Raw genomic sequence first — 18,009 nt, forward strand, 5'->3', positions numbered from 1 at the left:
TTTTTTTAATGCATTCTTCTGCTTGTTCCTAAGTCATCAACTTTGCTAATTCTGCTGTTTGTGACCTGGCTCTGTGTTTCTGTAAAAGAAGAAATGAGCTGTTGTGGGCCGCTGTTTTCATATATAACTAAAACTTCCAGTCACGTAACTCCTCGTAGCCTTCATTTCTCCTCTTGTCTATAGGATTAAGAATGCAGTTTATTTCTTCAGAAACATATTCTGATAGCTGTAAGTACAGAGCACTTTGAGAACCTTGTATGTTAAGTGGCAGGGTGATTGTAAAACAAGTTTAAAACAAAACATGTTCTATTGAGAAAGCTATTTCATACTCCTGTTTTCACATGAGTGTGACATAGGTAGAAGGGGAAAAGTAAATATATTGTATTAATATATGTACTGAATTTATTCCTCAGAGCCAGTTAGGTAAACTGGGAGTTTGATGCATTTTTGCTGATGCATTTTTGTAGTAAATTTAACACATCTTGATTTCCAGCTTGAGTGTTTAGTACTCTTAGACTGCAGAGTGTGGTTGAGATGCAGAAGTATGCTGTGTGTGGTAATAAGAGTACTTGCAGAATTTGCACTTTAACGGGGTAATCCGTCATGGTTCTGAAAACTGTACTGATGTTAGAAGGTATACTTCTGGTGCTTTTGGTCGCATTAGGTTTTTTGTTCTGTTTACCTTCAGATTTAAAATAGCATGCTGTGTTACAGCTGCACGCATGTATATGCGTGAACAAATTATGGGAGCCTTACTTTCCCTCCCCTCCTTCATTTATACACTCGTGCACTCACATGCATTGTGTTGCCTTTAGATTCGAAGTTGAAAATAAATGTAGAAATAAGTGAAGTTGTTCTTACGTATCAGTGCTTCTGGGGAAAAAAAAAGAAAAAAGAATTGTTCTTGATTAAAGTCTGTAACAGGACCCTTCAGAGAGGTCCTTATCCTTTTTGCTACTTGACTGGTACTGACATAACAAAAAGCAGTTGACCCTACTTCTAGTTCTTCATTTGCATCGTGTGAAATGCTTCCAATTTGGTAAGCAATTCTCACTAGGGACTATACTTTTCCTTCTGCATTAGCAGTGTCTAACACAATGTATCAGTGGAAGAAGTAGTTGCTTATTTAGTATTTTCAGCAGAGTGTAGAATTTTCTTTGCGGTTGTTAATTTGTGATGAAGACCTATTTTGATTAACAGTATAGAATTCTGGTATTGCCACGTAGGTAGACCAAACCCAGGTCCTGTACTGGATTCATAAGATTAAAATGTAGAGAAAACATCTGGGCCCTCTTGACTGGTCTGCTAAGAAACAGAAAGAAAAGTTTGTAGTGAATATAAAATATTTTCACCATTCAGCCCACACTGATGCTTATGAGTTGCCCTTCTTCTAGTGGGACAAATTGAACTACATCCATTTATATTGGTTAAAGACTTGTCACGTTGCTTTGTCTTTGTCAACTGTATAAGAATGCATATATTATAATTATGTAGGAGATCTTCAGTGCTAGCCTGCAGTAAAGACTAGACACATTGAAATTGTCTTTTGAATGTTGTGAGAGAATTCAGTTGTGCCATGCTTTGGAATGCAAATACTCATTTTCCATAGCTGAATGTGATTAGCTTCCAACCCACTTTCCTTGACTGTTCTTTCTTAAACCATTTGTCTCCTTTCTGTGTGACTTGTTAAGATGAACCACAACTCACTAAGGGAAAATGAAGGCTAATGCCTGCGTTTGTGTGTAAGAATGGAAGTTTTCTGCAAATTTATTGCTGTGTAATGTCATTTTGCTTTCACGCTCATGGCAAGTAGTTGTGACTCAAAGCATTTTCTCCAGCATTCATGGTGAGCTTTTTGGTTTGCTAGCATCCCAGAGGACAGGTCCTATGTCCCTCAAGCTGGGGAATCCTGTGCTTTTGTGAGTACCAGGCAGCCAGTGTGGCTTGAGCTTTGCTGGCACTTTCATACCAAAACATTACCAGACTGAAACTACTGAGGACTGTTCTGCTGTGGTGGTGGGAAATGCTATCACTATAAGCGTGTCAGCAGAAAGGCACAAGAGTCTCAGTTTCATTTTGCTCTCAAGGTGGATTAACAGCTCGCTGCTCCTCCCAGCCAAGTTGTGCCACCTCTGGGAAGCTACTTTAAAACATGCCAAAAGCAGACAACTGCATTTTTTTTCTTTTTTTTTTTTTGCTGATGAGCTAAGTTAGTGTACTGCACAGAAAGAGAAACACTCATGGGAGATGCAAACAGTAAGAATGAAAGATGTTAGCTAATGGGGTGAGCTAATGGGGCTTTGTACCACTTGGGCTCTGATAAGGAAGATGCATCTGACAGTATGACTGTTCTTGCAAGCTAATCACTTGCTTTAATTGTGTTTAATCCTGGTCCCTGGGATATCTATCAAGAGTTTCTGTGCATGTACCAGTGCAGACAGTATTACTTCATTTCTTAATCATGTTTGTTTTTTTTTTTTTGCCTTTTGAGGCATTACCTGCAATGCAGTCTTATTTATAGTCCCGTCTGTTGTCTTATTTACTGCCTTCCACTTTGTTTTGTGATGATGTGTGATGTTGTCAGCATCAGAATTGCCACTTTTGGAAATAAATTCCTGGTGTTAAAGTTCATATGTAGTTTTTTGTTTTTTGTTGTTTTTTGTTTTTTTTAGTGTGTATTGAGAACCCTATGTAGAATGCAGCAGGGTTGGAAGTTGTGGAGGGCTGATCGTTTTCAGAATGGAGATGAAGACACACATGGGTGGAGCCATGTGCATGAAGGATGGGCTAGCTTCCACTTACAGATAGTAGAAGATGAGGTTACAAAACTTCTCGATAAAGGGATGGTTTCATGGTTTTGCTCAGGCTGACTGAGTTCATGCTCTGCTGCAGATGGAGAGAGCTCTATTGATAGGCTGGGTTGAGTTGAAGCAGTAGCAAAAGGTGGTCAGAGACTTTTTTTCCCAGTACATGCTTGCAGCTCTTGGATGTCTGGTATGTTCTGACAACTCATCTCTTGCCTTAGCTCTTTCAAGGGGTGTATGTGAGAGCACGTGGTGCATTCATTAACCACTTCCTTCTTTTTCTGCTCAGAAGAAGAGCTGCACCTCTGGGGATGTCTGCAGCTGCTTTTGCTATGCTCTGTGCAGTTGTGTTCTGCTAGTTCTCAGCAAAAGGCATGGGAAGCACCATAGTCTGAGATTTAGACTCCGTGTAAGGGGTTGGTACAGCAGGCAGTATGTGCATGAGTTACTGTGCCTGAGAACTGCAGAGCTTTGCTACTTCGGTGGCTGTCCTGCTGCTGCTGAGCTGGGAGAGGAGTGAGGAAGAAGGAGGGACCTCCAGGAAGTACTGCACTGCTTTGCAAGTTGTATGTTGTTATTGCAAGGCTGTAAACTTCAAGGAGCTTTAGGCTCCTTAGGGACAGAACTTAAATTCTGCAAGCCTAAGGATTTGGCTCTTCCTCTTTCCTTTCCTTCCCCAAAATTCACAGCTGTCTGATTTGCAGTTCTGTTGATACTCGTGCTCTTGCAGAACCATAATGTGTTATGTAGCTGTCTGGTGATGTTGTTGTTAATGCATACCATATCCTTGTGCATTCTTCTAAGATGTACCACAAAGCAGTATCTTTGACTCAGTTAGGCGAGGATGTGTGTATGTATGTATATGTGGAAACTGCTGCGTTCTGCCTTCTTCCTGACATCCTGGTTGCTATAGTGCAGTGATCTATTTGTGAACACATAGAAGATCATTGCTATAGTTAAAAGAAACAGTGTTTCCTGGCCATGACTTCCTGGGCAATCTTTTCTTCTGGAGTGCAAGCTGCAAGTGATGCCATCACGTTCCCAGGGACCTGAGCAGTGATACCGTAATAACAGCTGCTTCTAGTTTGTTGCTTTTCTCTACCAGCGTATTCGATAATATTTAAAAATAGTTTCTCTAAATCTAATGCTTGCCTGTTATTCACTGTACATTTCTGTGCTTCAGCCATCTTTCGAACAGATTAGCTGTGCAGTGTGTCGTGGCATTGTGTCCTGTGCTTGCTTTTGTAATATGTGCAGTTCTTGTGCTCCTGCATATGCACATATACAGATGCACCTGCCCAGCCAGGGAAAACGTAGGAAATAAAGCAGCATTAGTGGAGTTCTGTCTGAACTGCTGTATTTTTATTTTTTTTTTCCCCCTTTCTCCCTGCAGGTGTGAATGAGAGAGTCTCTCTGCAGTATTTAGTGTCCAGTTGTGCTGGCTCCGAAGAACAGCAGCATCGCAATGCCCCCTCCTGCTGATATAGTGAAGGTGGCAATCGAATGGCCGGGTGCCTTCCCCAAGTTGATGGAAATCGATCAAGTAAGTGCCTGTGTGTGTCTGCTCCTATGGACCTAGAGAGAGAATGTGTACATATATATGTGACTCTGTGTGTGTGTCTGTCTCTGCATCTGTTTACTTAGATGCACACGTTTCTGTGAGTCCATATGCAGTATAAGGTGTTTTTAGTAGAAGGGGTGTAACCCTCTTCCTCTGTAACTGCTTAATTTTGTATGTGTTCTGCTATGTTTTTAATTTGCTTTTTCTTTTTAAACAGCTGCTAAACTGAGGCATTTACTCCCAACGTCAACCCACTTTAACACTTTTGTGCCTTAATTTTGTTCAACTGTAAAATTGTGGTAATGTTGTTACCTCCTGGCAGAAAGTCTTTGCGAATTTTTACAGTCGGTGCTTTGCATTTATAGTGTGATCATGCTGAATGGCTGCAGCAAGTGCAGATTTTGGAACTTGAGCAGTGGCACATTCTGAGCAGGGGAGTCTTTGTGGGCATCTCATGGGTTGTCCTGTTCCCCTGGTTGTTTCTGTTGCAGTGGCTGCATGAACGGAATTGATTTGAGGCAAGGTACAGAAATGAATGAATTCAAATTTATGAATTAAGCTCTGTAGGTTTTTTGGGGGGGCAGGGGGTGACAGATTAAGTTATACAAATGCTATACTTTGCTCTGGACTTCCTAAAGATTGGTGGTTGTTTTTTTTTGTTTGTTTTTTTTTATGGTACACGCATTCACATTTATGAATTAAACTATAGGTTATTTGTAGTGGTGGGAGACTGATTAAGTTATACAAGTGCTGTATGTTGTTCTGGACTTCTCTGAGATTATTCTTTTGCGGCATATGCATTAATATTAAAAGCAATGCCTTTAATATTTAACAGCTTCCCCATAATGTACTGAAAACCGACATCATGCTACCTGTTTAAAATAATTATTTCTGTAAATAGTATTCAGAGCGAAGGAAAGCTTGCAAGCCTTTAATAATGTGCTTATAACATAAAGTGTCTAGGGGCTGAGAACATTATGAAACTCTATTAAGGAGCAAATCTGAATTTGTGCTGAAAATGTTTTACTGAAATAGAATCTTATTTTCTTTGTGCAGTGCAATCAGTTTCACTTCTAGTTAACCCCACAGTGGTGTGTGCCTACTATTTAGCACTTTGTACCTTATTTTCCAGACCTGCCATGCTTCTACATCTTCACTTGCTGAAATTTTTTAGTAAGCATATCTGTGTAGATACAAATCCTTCGCCTTCTGGCGTGAAGATTGTTTGACTTTTTTTTTCTTCTTACATAACAAATGGCAGACACTGTGCATGTTATTCCAGAGGAAGATGCTTGTTAGTCATGATGAACATCAGCTCATTGCTACCGAGTACACTGGGGATGAAGATCAAGTATTTTTCAGGCTTCTTTCAAGCACCAACAAAATAATACCAAAATTATTGTTTTTAATTTACAAAAGGGCTTAAAATAACTCTACAGCCACGATACATGCTTTATCTAAATTATTAGCTTTCTGTTCTGGAACTTTGTTTTAACTTCACTGTATAAGAATTAGAGAGAACAAGAAGGATGAATGCTGGCTTACATGGAGTAGCAGTCAGCTTCCCCATGCCACTTTGTGGGGAGGGGAAGGAGGAAAATGAGGCTGATGAAGGAAAGGCTAACAGTGGCCTTACTATTAATGCAGTGACAAGAGGGGTAATGAAAGCTAAGGGGCTCGTCTCTTTTCTTCCTGACATGGAAAATGCAGACTTAGTGACAAGAAATGAAGATGGGAGAGTTGTATCACTTTCCCATGTGCATAAACACAAACCTGCATGTTTACCTTTGTTGAGGATGGGAGAAAAGTGGATGTGAACCTTAAAAACACGTAGAGCGTGGCATATTCCTAATCACGGCTCTACTTTTGCTTCACTTAGTGCTAATTTTTTCCTGATCTGTTTCCCTTAAAATGTGTATTCAGTTGAAGAGTTTGTCTGAGATATAAATCAATTGCTCCACAGAATTGTAAGCAGTCAAAAGGAAAAGGAAGGCAGAAAAGTGAAGCGACCGGGCCATTATTGACCAAGCACTGCAACCAGAGTATGTTGCTTATCTCCTAGTTGGGATCTGCACCATGTGGCACAATTCAGAAACCACCCAAAATTTTATCTTCCTTACCTTTATCCTTCCCCTCTGATCCTTTACCAGAAAGAAAGTGAGCATTTAAAAGAACAGCACTGGATTACTAGCTCCAAGAACAACAGAAAAATAATGCACTGTAGCATACTACTAGTTTTTCATCTTTCTGGGTACTGAAACTGTTCCAAATATAGAAGTAAAAATACCAAGGAAAACTTGTATTTTTTTAAGTTGTTTGTTGAATATTCTTGGAAGCATTTATAACTCAGCTGTGCAGTATCCCTGTTCACCTACTGTGTATATGAATGTTTTGCTTAGCAATGAAGAGAGTAAGATACTTTCAAAATAGGAGATTTTACTGTAAAAACCATAGTAATTCAATAGTATATTGGAAGTTGTTGGGCCTAAAAAGAGCTCATGAGTACTTTATTTCCACCAAATGAACTTTGTTGAATACCTCCCCTTCAAGTGCATGATTTCTGATGACATGAATTTGGAGTCACGGAGCTTTTCCAGTTGACGCTTTGTGCTTTATTTCTGTAGGATTGTTGGCCTGAGTTCATCAACAATATTTTTAATTTTAAGCAGACAGAATTAGTCTCACTTGGGAAGGGAAGCTCTTTGCCTGCACAACATATAATTAAGTGCTTTCCTTAACCAGCCTCTGTGCCTAACCTTTCTTCTCATTCATTGAAATATACTATTTGATGTCAGGGCTTTGAAACTGCTTGCTTTCTGGAAAGTTGCTTTAAATAAGAGGGGAAAAATGCACATTACTTGCATCCCCCTCTCATTAGAAGGGGTCTCATTAAGTCACACTAAACCTAGCAGCTGGCAGTTGCTTGTATGTGTTAAAGCTCCCTTGAAAGCATGAGCAAACTAGTGTACTTTTCTGCTGTCTCTTTGAGAGACAGATTTCAGTGATTTCTGTCGCTCTCTTTCAGAATGTTTTGATTTTGTCATTTGGGTTTCTTCCTATTCCCAACATATCCTCAATTAAAAAACTTGGAAAAACTGTATAGAGACTTGTGCTCCTCTGAAGTGTTACCCAAATATCTGTCTTGTGGCAGTTAGTACTGTTGTGAAAGTTCATTTTCAATGAAGATGTCTGATTATGATTTATGGATATAGGGATGATCTACTTTCTAGCTCTTCCTGTTATGTAAGCAGAGGAAATGGATTGATGTCAGATTTTGCATTGGGATCTTTGCGAGTGATTTTTGGGGATGCAGTGTGGGGAAGAAAGGAGCGTGTAGGTGCTAATTGCCTGTTACCTTCATCTCCCGATCTTCTGCTTTATTAATCTCAATTAAATCTGGAAGAATATAAGAGTGTGGGGCCACGCAGGGTCAGTACAGGTTAACTGGGATGTTGAACAACGTTCTCCAGTTTGTTACAGAGAGAGCCATTTCGTAATATGTTATTTCTTGCGTTCATATGCACATTAATGTGCTTGAATTCGTGTCCACTGTATATATAATGATCCTCAACAACCTTTTTTTAGTGCTTAAATTATTTTTTATAAAGCCAGTGCTAGTTATGGATAATGTGGATATTCCGGTCTTCACAGTATGAATTCACAGCTCCTCTCTTTCTTATGCTGAGGAGGCAACATCCAGAAGAGGCACCAGGTGGATATTTGAGGTTAATAGCAGGTTTTGCCTATCCACTCATGTTTGTGTGTTAATGTTGTGTACTAAAACCAGAGTTTCTTGAAACTCTGTTGGTGACCTTCCTGACCCCTGGAGGTAAACACTGATCCCACGTAAGGAAACAGTTCATAATTAAACTTAGCTGTGCAGTCTCTTCCTCCAAGTTTACTTTTATCTACCAGATCATTAAATTTAGATAGAATTATCAGATGTGAATCTATCAAATTAGCTAAAAAAAAAAAGCCCCAAACACCACAAATCAAAATCAAAACAAAAAACACAGCTGCGTTTTCCTTTTCAAAGCACAATCTTGACCTAGTAGGCGAAATTAACAGGAGTGCTATCAAATGACAGCGTCTTGTTAAAACACTGCAGTGCATCACATAGGGGGTAACTGTGGGCTGCTTTACGTTAATGCTCTTTCTAAGGTTTAGATTGAATCCTCAAACTTTGTTTAAGAATGTCTTTCAAGTTACTGTTGTCTCTTTCTTCTGCCAGTATATAAGGGCCATTTCAATTATTGTTTTTTTTTTTCTTCAGAGAAGTCATTGCACTTCACTGCATATTGAAAGGAAACCAAAGAAATTTTTGAAAGGGACTTTTCAAGTAGTTTTGGATTTCAGACCTCAATCTGGACCCTTGGGGTACGGTAATTGATTTAGCTCAGTGTTTCACAGACTGTGTGAGGAGACACAGTTCAAAAGCAGTTGTGAAATGCTTAATTAGAGAAAGGAAAGTGGCACTTCACTTCTGCAGTGTGTGTGGACTAAGAATAGCTGTAGTTCCTGCGAGTGCTGTCACCAGTATTAGAAGTATAGCAGTACAATCCTAGCAGCACAAGCATCAGAATTGCTCAGGTGATGAAGGAGGAAGGAATGTTGAGGTCTGCTTATACCAGAGGCTGTACCCTGAAGCATTGCTCCCTACCTTTAGTGATGGCTCCACACATCATCTCTCTTAAAATCAAGGCAAAGCAGGTCGTGGTTAATTTTTTAGAGTGAGACTTCGTATACTTTTACAAGTTTGGGGAAAGGGAGAAGCATCATCTCTCTCTTCCTTTACCCTTAAAAATGAGAAATAAACCAATGGATGAGCCAAAAGATTGACTGACTTTTCCAAACAAATGAAAAAACCCACTTGACTAACTTAAGCCAATTAGCTGAAGTTAGGCTTATTCAAAGCCAACTTCCATGTTTTAAACAAAGACTAACAATCGTATGAATTTACTGCTTCCTGTTGTAACTGTCAATATTTCAATTTCATCAAATGGAAGATGAAACTGCTTATAGTACAGATAGTAACCAGGATATCATCGTAGTGGAATTATTTAGCATTTTTATTGTCAATTTAGTTTTATAATTAATAAATTAATTTATAATTAATAGAACTGGTAAGGAAATCATATCTTCTAAGTTAATGTACCATTTTCTTTGTTGGGATAGTGAAAGGCCTAAATTTTAAGTTACTGAAGAGCTTTTATTTTTTATCTACAAATAAGAATAGCACTGGAAGGAGTAATGCAGATTTTTTTTTTTAATGCATTGAATGTAATTCAGTGCACTAAGATGTGCATATGCACAAACAGTACTTTGTTAACATAATTGTTAATTGCAATAGATGGTGAAAAATATGCTTTCTTTTCTTATGGGACCATAATCCTGGGAACAATCATGATGACAGCTTCAGTTCTCTCTGTGGTGGTAGGCAGCCATCATGGGTAAAAGCATCATTTGTGTGTTATGTTTTATTAATCTGGCTGTGATCTTCTCTAAAGCCATGTTGCTACTGGTGGATTAGAGACTTTCAAGGCTGTGAATTGTCATCCCAAGCTGAGTGGCTGAAAACAGATCCTGAAGGCATGCTTGAAGTCATGTCCCTCTTACAGTCATGCGGAAACAGCATCTGGGTATTCCTGATCCCTGGCACAAAGGATGTGAAGGAAGAGCTTCTTAGGAAACAAGTGGAGAATTAGTATTATTTCACCTCTTTTACCCTGAGTCTTATTTTGTTAGCATGGTTTTTGATGTCTTCAGTTGATAGCCTTCTGAAGGGTTAAGTTTGTTTGTGGTGTTTTTTTTGGCTCTTGTTGATCCTAGTGTTTTTTTGTTTGATTTTGTTTTTTGAAACAGCGGTAATCTCATCTCATAAAAGTTAATTCAGCTATATTTAAAAGAAATGTTTTGTGTGAGATGAGATTCCTGGAGTTGCACACCACTTGAATTAATTGGGAGCTACCTCATTGACATTCTGGCCAACTGGAGTATCCAAGAGTACTTCATAATTCAATTATATTCTTCTTCTGGGACTCCAAGATTATACTGCAAAAGAGATCTGCAAAAAAAAAAATCTCTCAGAATAAAGTTTTGTGCCTTAGTGTGGAGGCTTTTCTGTGCTGGTAGGCCAGCAGTGTGTCAGTCATGAGCTGTGGGCTTGCAGAGTTATTTAAATTTGGTTTTCAAAGGTATCCTCACCTAATATAGTGGTTGTATGAAGAGCCACATCTTAAAGCCTCACTTTGTAATGTTTGTCCTCTGAGTGCTATTTTAAATATGTGATGCAAGTATATTGCAAGTGTGCTGTAATCCACTGGACTGTAGGTCCTTAGGTGTTTTACTACCTTTTAGTACTCTTAACTGAGACTATTGTGTTCCTAAAAAGTCCTTGAGGAAGCAGGAAATAATATAGCTTATTAGGACCCCGGCATGTGAAGTATGTTGTAAAATTCTGTTTTGCTTGTTTTAATAATGTTGTTTTTCACTCCAGAGCACTGCTTCTTTATTTTACAATCAAGTTATCATCTTAGTATGATCTCTGGAGCAATGCTTAAAATGTAGTGAAATACAGATTTCAGTATTACTGTAGCCCAGTGCCTGAGGAATGAGTCAGGTCTCACTGTTGTTCAGTGGTAGTGGAGGGAGTGGATTCCAGCAGTGGCTCAGATCAGGGCAGGTAGGCTGGACTGGCTGAAGACCTAAGCTGCCCAGGACATTCCCCTTGCATGAGGTTGGCCCTTATACTTTGAGAAATCAACAGCAAGGTGAATCCAGGAGCCAGGCCTCCTGGTGTCTGGCATAGTAGTAGTGGGCAGTTCTGCTGCTGCTGTAACTCATATAGTGCAACTGGAACAGATGAAGCTTTTACTGATCAAGAGAAGAGGTATTTCTGTTTTGTAAAATTCATAGAAATGACTTTCACACCAAAAGATTTGTTAGCAGAATGCTAGCATTAATTACAGACAGAATGGTCTGTTTACTGGCTTGAGATTCTCTTTTTTTTTTTTTGACAGATGTGTAGATCAGCAACAGAACTTTGACGCTGGATGTTTTCCACTAACAGATGTGATGCATCTGCTGTTTTTTGGCTTAACAGCAACAAGAGTTAAGGTTTTTCCTCTTCTCTCATTAGAAGGTGTCAGGCAGGGAAGGCAATATCCCAATCCTTGTCCAAAACAAACAAACAAGCCGTTTGAAAAGGAAAGTAGGCCTTTGGCCTAAAGGAAGCCATCTGGCATAGCACTGTGGGAGTACACCTGAACTGCACCTGTAACACAGGCTTCTAAACAGATTTGGGCTTCTGTCGTCTTCATGATACACACAAACACTGTCTCTTTGATTTGGAAGTTCTTTAAGCACAGGTTAGTGTACTTATGATTGAACTGAGCTTGGCCAGCATTGTCTGTTTCGGGCCTTTGCTCACCCTGCAGTTTCCTTAGAACAAAACATTCCAATCAATGTGCCCAACCTGCTGCTTGTTTGGGTGGTTACCTCTGTGGGAAACCTGAGGTGTAGGCATGAAAGGATTAAGCTGGTGGTGTAATAGGGGGAAATCGTGATCTGTGCTCTTCAAGTTACCACAGAAGTGGTACAAAATACTGTGCAGGCAGCACCCTGCATAATGCAGGGCTGTGCTGAAGTGGACCCATGTTTGGGATCTGCATGTACCTTAGAGCAGGGGGCCTGGTGGTATGTCCTGAGAGGCACACAGCTGAGCAGAAATGCTGACTAGATGTTGCTGCCAGGCTACAGACCTGAGTATGCGGTGTCAGTGCAGATAATGTTTTACTGGGTGTGCAAATTCACATCAGTTCTAGCCCTGCTTATGCTTAGTGTTCTCTGTCCATGCAGACCAACAACTCATGAAGCTGTATTGTCCTGTTATTGTTTCCCATTAGGTTTCAGCTATAAATTTAATATCTACGCTAGGATAACACTTTATACTAACTGATGTGCTCAGTGTAGGATGGTTGTGATATGCTAGCTGAAGGGGTTATCTCTTAATAGGGAGCGTAAGATTTGCTTTAGTCTGTTATTTCATGCATTAAAGCTACAGCTTGATCTTCTTAAAGCTTTAAGAAGATCATCGCAGCGTGTGTAAAAGCACACTTTGTCCTCTCCTATGCTAGCAAAAACATAAAGGCAAGAATATCTAAAAACACTAGTACAAAATAATCATTTAGATGAAAGGAACACTTAGAAATAGTTTTGGTTTATCTGATGATAAGGAGTTCTTTGAAATATGTTAGGTAATAAAGTGAATTTTGTTAGTTTACTTAGAACTGTAAATGCAACAAAGACAATATGTGCATTTCCATAAAAATAATTGTGAGAAGATTCAATTGACCAAAATGTCAAGCCGTTTTTCTCCTTGACAGCAGGCAAATATTGACAGCTGCACCAGAATAAAACCTGCAGAGAGCGGAGGTAAACTTTTACCTCATCTTATTTGGTTCATTTTAAAAAAAACAAAACAACAAGCTCATTGCTCACTCTTTTGCCACTTGTAGAGCAAATAACACAAGAGTGCCTGTCCTGCAGTCTGCAGCAGGATGATGCTCACAGCTGAGAGCTCTTGTGCTGGTGGCATTTGTCTGCTTGGTGCAGTAGGGGAAAGTTGTGTCTACCGTTACATGTAGGGAGAGTGGAGCCTGAGGGATTATTAGAAGCAGGAACTTATTAGGATTGCAAATGTAAACTATATTACATTTGTTAATTTGTAAAGCTCACTGTAGTGCTGTCAAATTGCTAATGGCAAGCTTTTTGTATCCCAGAAGATTTGCACTTTTTTTCATTCTGTTGCTGTGAAGTATGTTTAGTCACAGTTCGGTGCAGTGGAGCACCAGGGAGCCCCAGCAGTATCCTGAAGGGCTGCAGAGCTGCAGGCCATGTGTGACCAACAAGTGAACCTTGCCCAAGTTCCAGGCAGCCCCGTGCTTCTCCCTCAGTGGGATGGTTTTCTGCTAGGGATAGAGGGAAGAGAGCAGTTGAGAACTGGAGTTGATCAGACAGGATTGTTGTTTGTTTCCCTGTGTGTGCGTTTTCTCCTCTACAGGGAGATGTGATTTTTTGCTGTATGAGGAGAAGCTAGCACTGCTGGAAACTGCAAAATGCCTCAGAGCAAGGGGACAGCAGGTCAGAGCAACCACACGTAGGTGACACAGTACTCCAGCCTGAGGAACTGATGAAGCTGTGTGGAGGAAAGCCTTTCTCTTGTGCATCTGGCTTGGTCTAGCTCCACTTGTGCTCACACAGGTGAAAAGGTGCATGCTGGTTATAGCAAAGGAGAGCACTCTCACACTTCTTGGCTTTTCTCTCATGTGTTGGCATTTGCTATTCATTTAGGCACATGTAACAGGTTCCTTTTTACTACTTCAGTTTTTAGCTTGGTCATGTTCAATGGTGTCTCATTCGTGTGATCACATGAAAACAATAGTGGCAGTGAGAGAGATGGGAAGCAAAGGTCCAGGGGTCCAGCAAAGGGGTGCAGGAGCCTTTCAGAAGATGCTTTCATTCATTCAGCTTTGATTAAAATGCTCGTGTTATGTTTCTTCCTGCTTATAAAACAGACTAAGTAGATTGGACTGCTGAAATAACAAATCCTACCCGAGTTTTGACGTGAGCAGGGATTCCCATTCCTGATTTTCTGTTTGGGCAGTGGTGCAGTTCAAAAAACAAAGCCAAAAGGAAAAGTAATTCTCCCTCCCCATAACACATCCTGCTACTGAGCCTTATCTGTTTTCCATAAACACTGAAGGGAGACTGCATCTTTTGGCAACAGTGTTGGCTTCGGGGTTGTTTATGGGTTGTTGTGTGGTTTGGTTTATTTTCTTGTTTTTAGTTAAGAATTCAGTGAACTGCATTTGTTGAAAGTAGAGAGAAATCTGCTTTGCTGTTTGAGTGATTTGGGGAGTTCACACAAAACAACACATCTAAGTGATAATACACATGGTCACCCGGTCTTGGAGAAAAAAGAGCCTGCAGTTATCCAAAAGTGATATTTGGTCTGTTTCATTTTGCCGTGCAACTTCATCCATATTTTGAGTAAAACCCATAATTTTCTTCTTTTAGCCACCAGTTTCCCAAAAGCATTTGTATGTGCTCTGTATTTGTAGCAATGCTCAGAGCACCATGACCAGACCAGTCTGCTCCTACTTCTTTGAGACCAACAGCAGCAGAGTTGTTTTCACCGAGTCCAAATGCTTGTGCCTGCAGATACAGAAAATAAAACAGAACTGATGCATCTGGGATCTTAACACCTTCTAGCTAATGCTTTAACAGAGAGGAGCCTGTATATGCATACTCAGTGAGGATTACTGTCAACATATGAATGATAACTGAAAGGGACAAAAGAAGGCTTAAAAATATTGAATGTTTTCTTGCTTTAGATGTCATTCCTGGAAAATGCTCGTGTTGGTATCTGAATGTTCTGTTTCTGCTGGGCAATGAGATGCAGTACACACAAAAGACCTTTTGATTTCTCAGCGTGGAGAAGCTGTGTGGGTTAAAGATGCCAAAAAGGACTGATAATGTCATCAAGAGTACTCTTAGAATTGCTGTCCTTATAGCTTATCAGACCAAAACACTGAAAAACTTTTGGACCCTTCTAAGCTTAATGTTGAAAAGAAAACGAGGTACTACTAACTTGTTGTTTTCTTTGGAGTCAGTGCTTTAGGAATTATTTTAATACGCAGGCTATTACAACTCAGTGATATATATATTATTTTTTTTCCTTAAACAGAAAAAGCCACTGTCCTCTATAATAAAAGAAGTCTGTGATGGGTAAGTTCTGCCATATACTGTGGTGTAGATACTGTACCTCTTTCAGTTATTAAATCAACATGGAGATAACTATTCTGAGGAAAATTTAGGTATTCTTTGTTACAAGTCATTAGGTATTCAGCCTTGTAGTTGTATTATCTTTGGACTTTGAATTTATAATGCATTTTGGATCAACTAGCTGCAAGATGAGGCTCCAAACAAAATGTTTCCATCATATGTGGGCAGTTCATTTAGCCAGTTTGTTGCTATTCTACACAGAGATGCATTTTTACCATCCTCACCTAATAGTTTTGGTCCCTGCATCTCGTAGGTGAAGGAACTGCTGCCCTGGCTGTGGCTTGGATTTTCAAGCACTGCACAAATATTGTTTCAAGCAATTGCTACCGTAGAGGAGAAGCCAGTTTACACTTACCAGATTGCTGCTGAATTAATAAGATAGTGGTTTGAGCAATGTTATACGTAAACTTAGCACTACAGACATTGGGTATTGTAAAAGCCAGCATAAAATCGTGGTACTGTAAATGTTTTTAGTAATCTAGTGATATAACTACAAGAAAGGAATTACACCTGTTTTGTTGTTTGTTGTTGTTTGTTGTTTTTTTTTAAACAGGTTTGGAATGAATATCAGATCCTTATCAACTTTTTTTGGAGCACTGAAGTGTCACTGTATTGACAAAATACGGTTTTGTTTCAGTTATGCAAAGGGGAAATATCTAATTTATGGGATGTATTTGTACTGAAGTTTTCCCTTTGTAAAAATACATACTTTTTAATTTTGGAGCACATCATTTAGAAATGAATCAGTATGAGAAATACATGGGATGGGCAGGCATTTATTTGATCACAGTCAAGTTATGCAAAGGATATTTTTTAATCTTTGAAATTTCATTTTGTAAATGATTTATTTTCATTTTTTTTTAAGGTGGTCTCTTGCAAATCACGATCAGTTTGCACTGCAGCATGCTGATAGTTCTAACTTCTACATCACAGAAAAGGTTGGTAAATCATTCAGCACAACTCTTGCATAGTCTACTAAAATATTTGCTACAATTTATTTTAGGCTAACATACATATAAAAAAAAAAATAGTTTTTTTCCAGAATGTGATACCAGTGAGGGTATGTGTACCAAGAGACCTAGTCTAATGGTTTTGCACTGATTTCTTTTGTTAGGAAAGTTGAAATAAAAGGTTGAATGTGCAGAGGCCCTCGTGTCTATCAAGTTTAATCAGTCTTCAGCTCTGAGATCTCAGCTTTCATATTTGTTCACGTTTAGTATTCTGCTGAAAAGTTGTGTGCAGGAAATTGAAATATGTTAAACGTGAAGGGCTCCTTGAAGTCTGAGGAGAACTTCAGTGCATATTGCTTCCCTCTTTGGCTGCTTACGTGGAAATAAGCTTTGATGACTGTGTAATATTTGCAACTCCTTCATGCCTGCTGCCTTGTCTCTTTCCTCCTGTGTGTATTCTGTTGCTGCCTTTTTTGTCCCCAGATAGCATGGCAGTGGATGATTCATGAAGTGATGCAATGATTTCAGCACTGAGTAGTGAAATGGCTGTAGCTGTAATAAAAATGGAATGTCTAGTCTGAATAAATGGGACATACTCATATGAATGAGGCGAAGTAGTACATTCATTCCTAGCATTACTGATAGAAATGTTGAAATTGCACAGACACATACACACACACACTAATTTGTTTGGGAGGTTGCACAAGATTGCTGCAGAGGATGTGTGCTTGCAGCCCAGAAAGCCAACTGCATGCTGGGTTGCATCAAGAGGAATGTGACCAGCAGGTCAAAAGAGGTGATTCTGCCCCTCTACTCTGCTGTCATGAGACCCCACCTGGAGTATTGTGTCCAGTTCTGGGGCCCACAACACAAGAAGGATATGGAGCTGTTGGAGTAAATCCAGAGGAGCACCATGAAAATGATTAAAGGGCTGGAGCACCTCCTCTTTGAGGACAGGCTGAGAGAGTTGGGGCTCTTCAGCCTGGAGAAGAGAAGGCTCTGGGGGGACCTTACAGCAGCCTTCCAGTACTTGACTGGGGCCTACAGGAAAACTGGGGAGAGACTTTTTATAAAGGTATGTAGAAACAGGATGAGGGGAAATGGCTTTAAAGTGGTAGAGGGTAGATTTAGACTGGATGTTAGGAAGAAATTCTTTACCATGAGGGTGGTGAAACACTGGAACAGGTTACCCAGCAAGGTTGTGACTGTCCCCCTCGGAGGCATTGAAGGCCAGCCTGGATGGGGATTTGAGCAACCTGGCTTAGTGGGAGGTGTCCCTGCCTCTAGCAGGGGGGTTGGAACCAGATGATCTTAAAGGTCCCTTCCAACCCAAACCTTTCTGTGAGTAGATCTATGACAAAGAATGTGATTCAGAAGCTACTGATGTCAGCATGAAGATCCCCTCAGAGTTAGAAGTTTTTGAACTAAATAGGCCTGAGCTTAGCTATATAGAAGCAGATACCTCTTGAACTGCTTTGTTATCAGTTCAGTTTTTGTTTGGTTCAGTTTTTGCTTGGCTCAGTTTTAAACTGAGGAGTGATTTGGTTTTGTTTTGTATTTCACGGTAGTTTAGGAACTGCTAAACTCAACTGAGACATGAATTGCAGCAAGAGAAAAGCTACTTCTTATCCCCACCCAAGAAATAAAGGGAACTTAGACACAGTGGAGCATTTAGAGAAACTAAATTTAGCAAGATTACTAGAGCAGTTGCTCATAAGATAGTTCTGCTTTTATTTATTTTTTTTCTCCAGCAGTCCATTTTTTCATTTAACTGATTGTCACCCCAGACAACCTTCGCAGCAAGTCATAGTCTGTTTTTGGGATCTCTCCCTCCTTTTTTTTTTTAATC

The 18,009-nt window shown here is 39.7% G+C and overlaps 1 protein-coding gene across 3 annotated transcripts in view; it reads left to right on the top strand.

The window, feature by feature from the left end:
- ELMO1 (engulfment and cell motility 1) overlaps positions 1-18,009 on the top strand; it is a 291,509-nt gene that overhangs the window by 41,629 nt on the left and 231,871 nt on the right. For 2 of the 3 annotated variants that reach the window (XM_010713028.3, XM_019616661.2), the window contains 3 exons: positions 4,198-4,347; positions 15,113-15,153; positions 16,076-16,148. In XM_010713028.3, the coding sequence (XP_010711330.1) occupies positions 4,270-4,347; positions 15,113-15,153; positions 16,076-16,148 (192 nt within the window). In that variant the 5' untranslated portion in view covers positions 4,198-4,269. Of the gene's footprint in view, positions 1-3,779; positions 3,869-4,197; positions 4,348-15,112; positions 15,154-16,075; positions 16,149-18,009 lie in introns of those variants that run through there. The other variant, XM_010713029.3, reaches the window with a different exon arrangement.

Source organism: Meleagris gallopavo, chromosome 6, assembly GCF_000146605.3.
Source record: "Meleagris gallopavo isolate NT-WF06-2002-E0010 breed Aviagen turkey brand Nicholas breeding stock chromosome 6, Turkey_5.1, whole genome shotgun sequence".
Taxonomy (NCBI): Eukaryota; Metazoa; Chordata; class Aves; order Galliformes; family Phasianidae; genus Meleagris; species Meleagris gallopavo.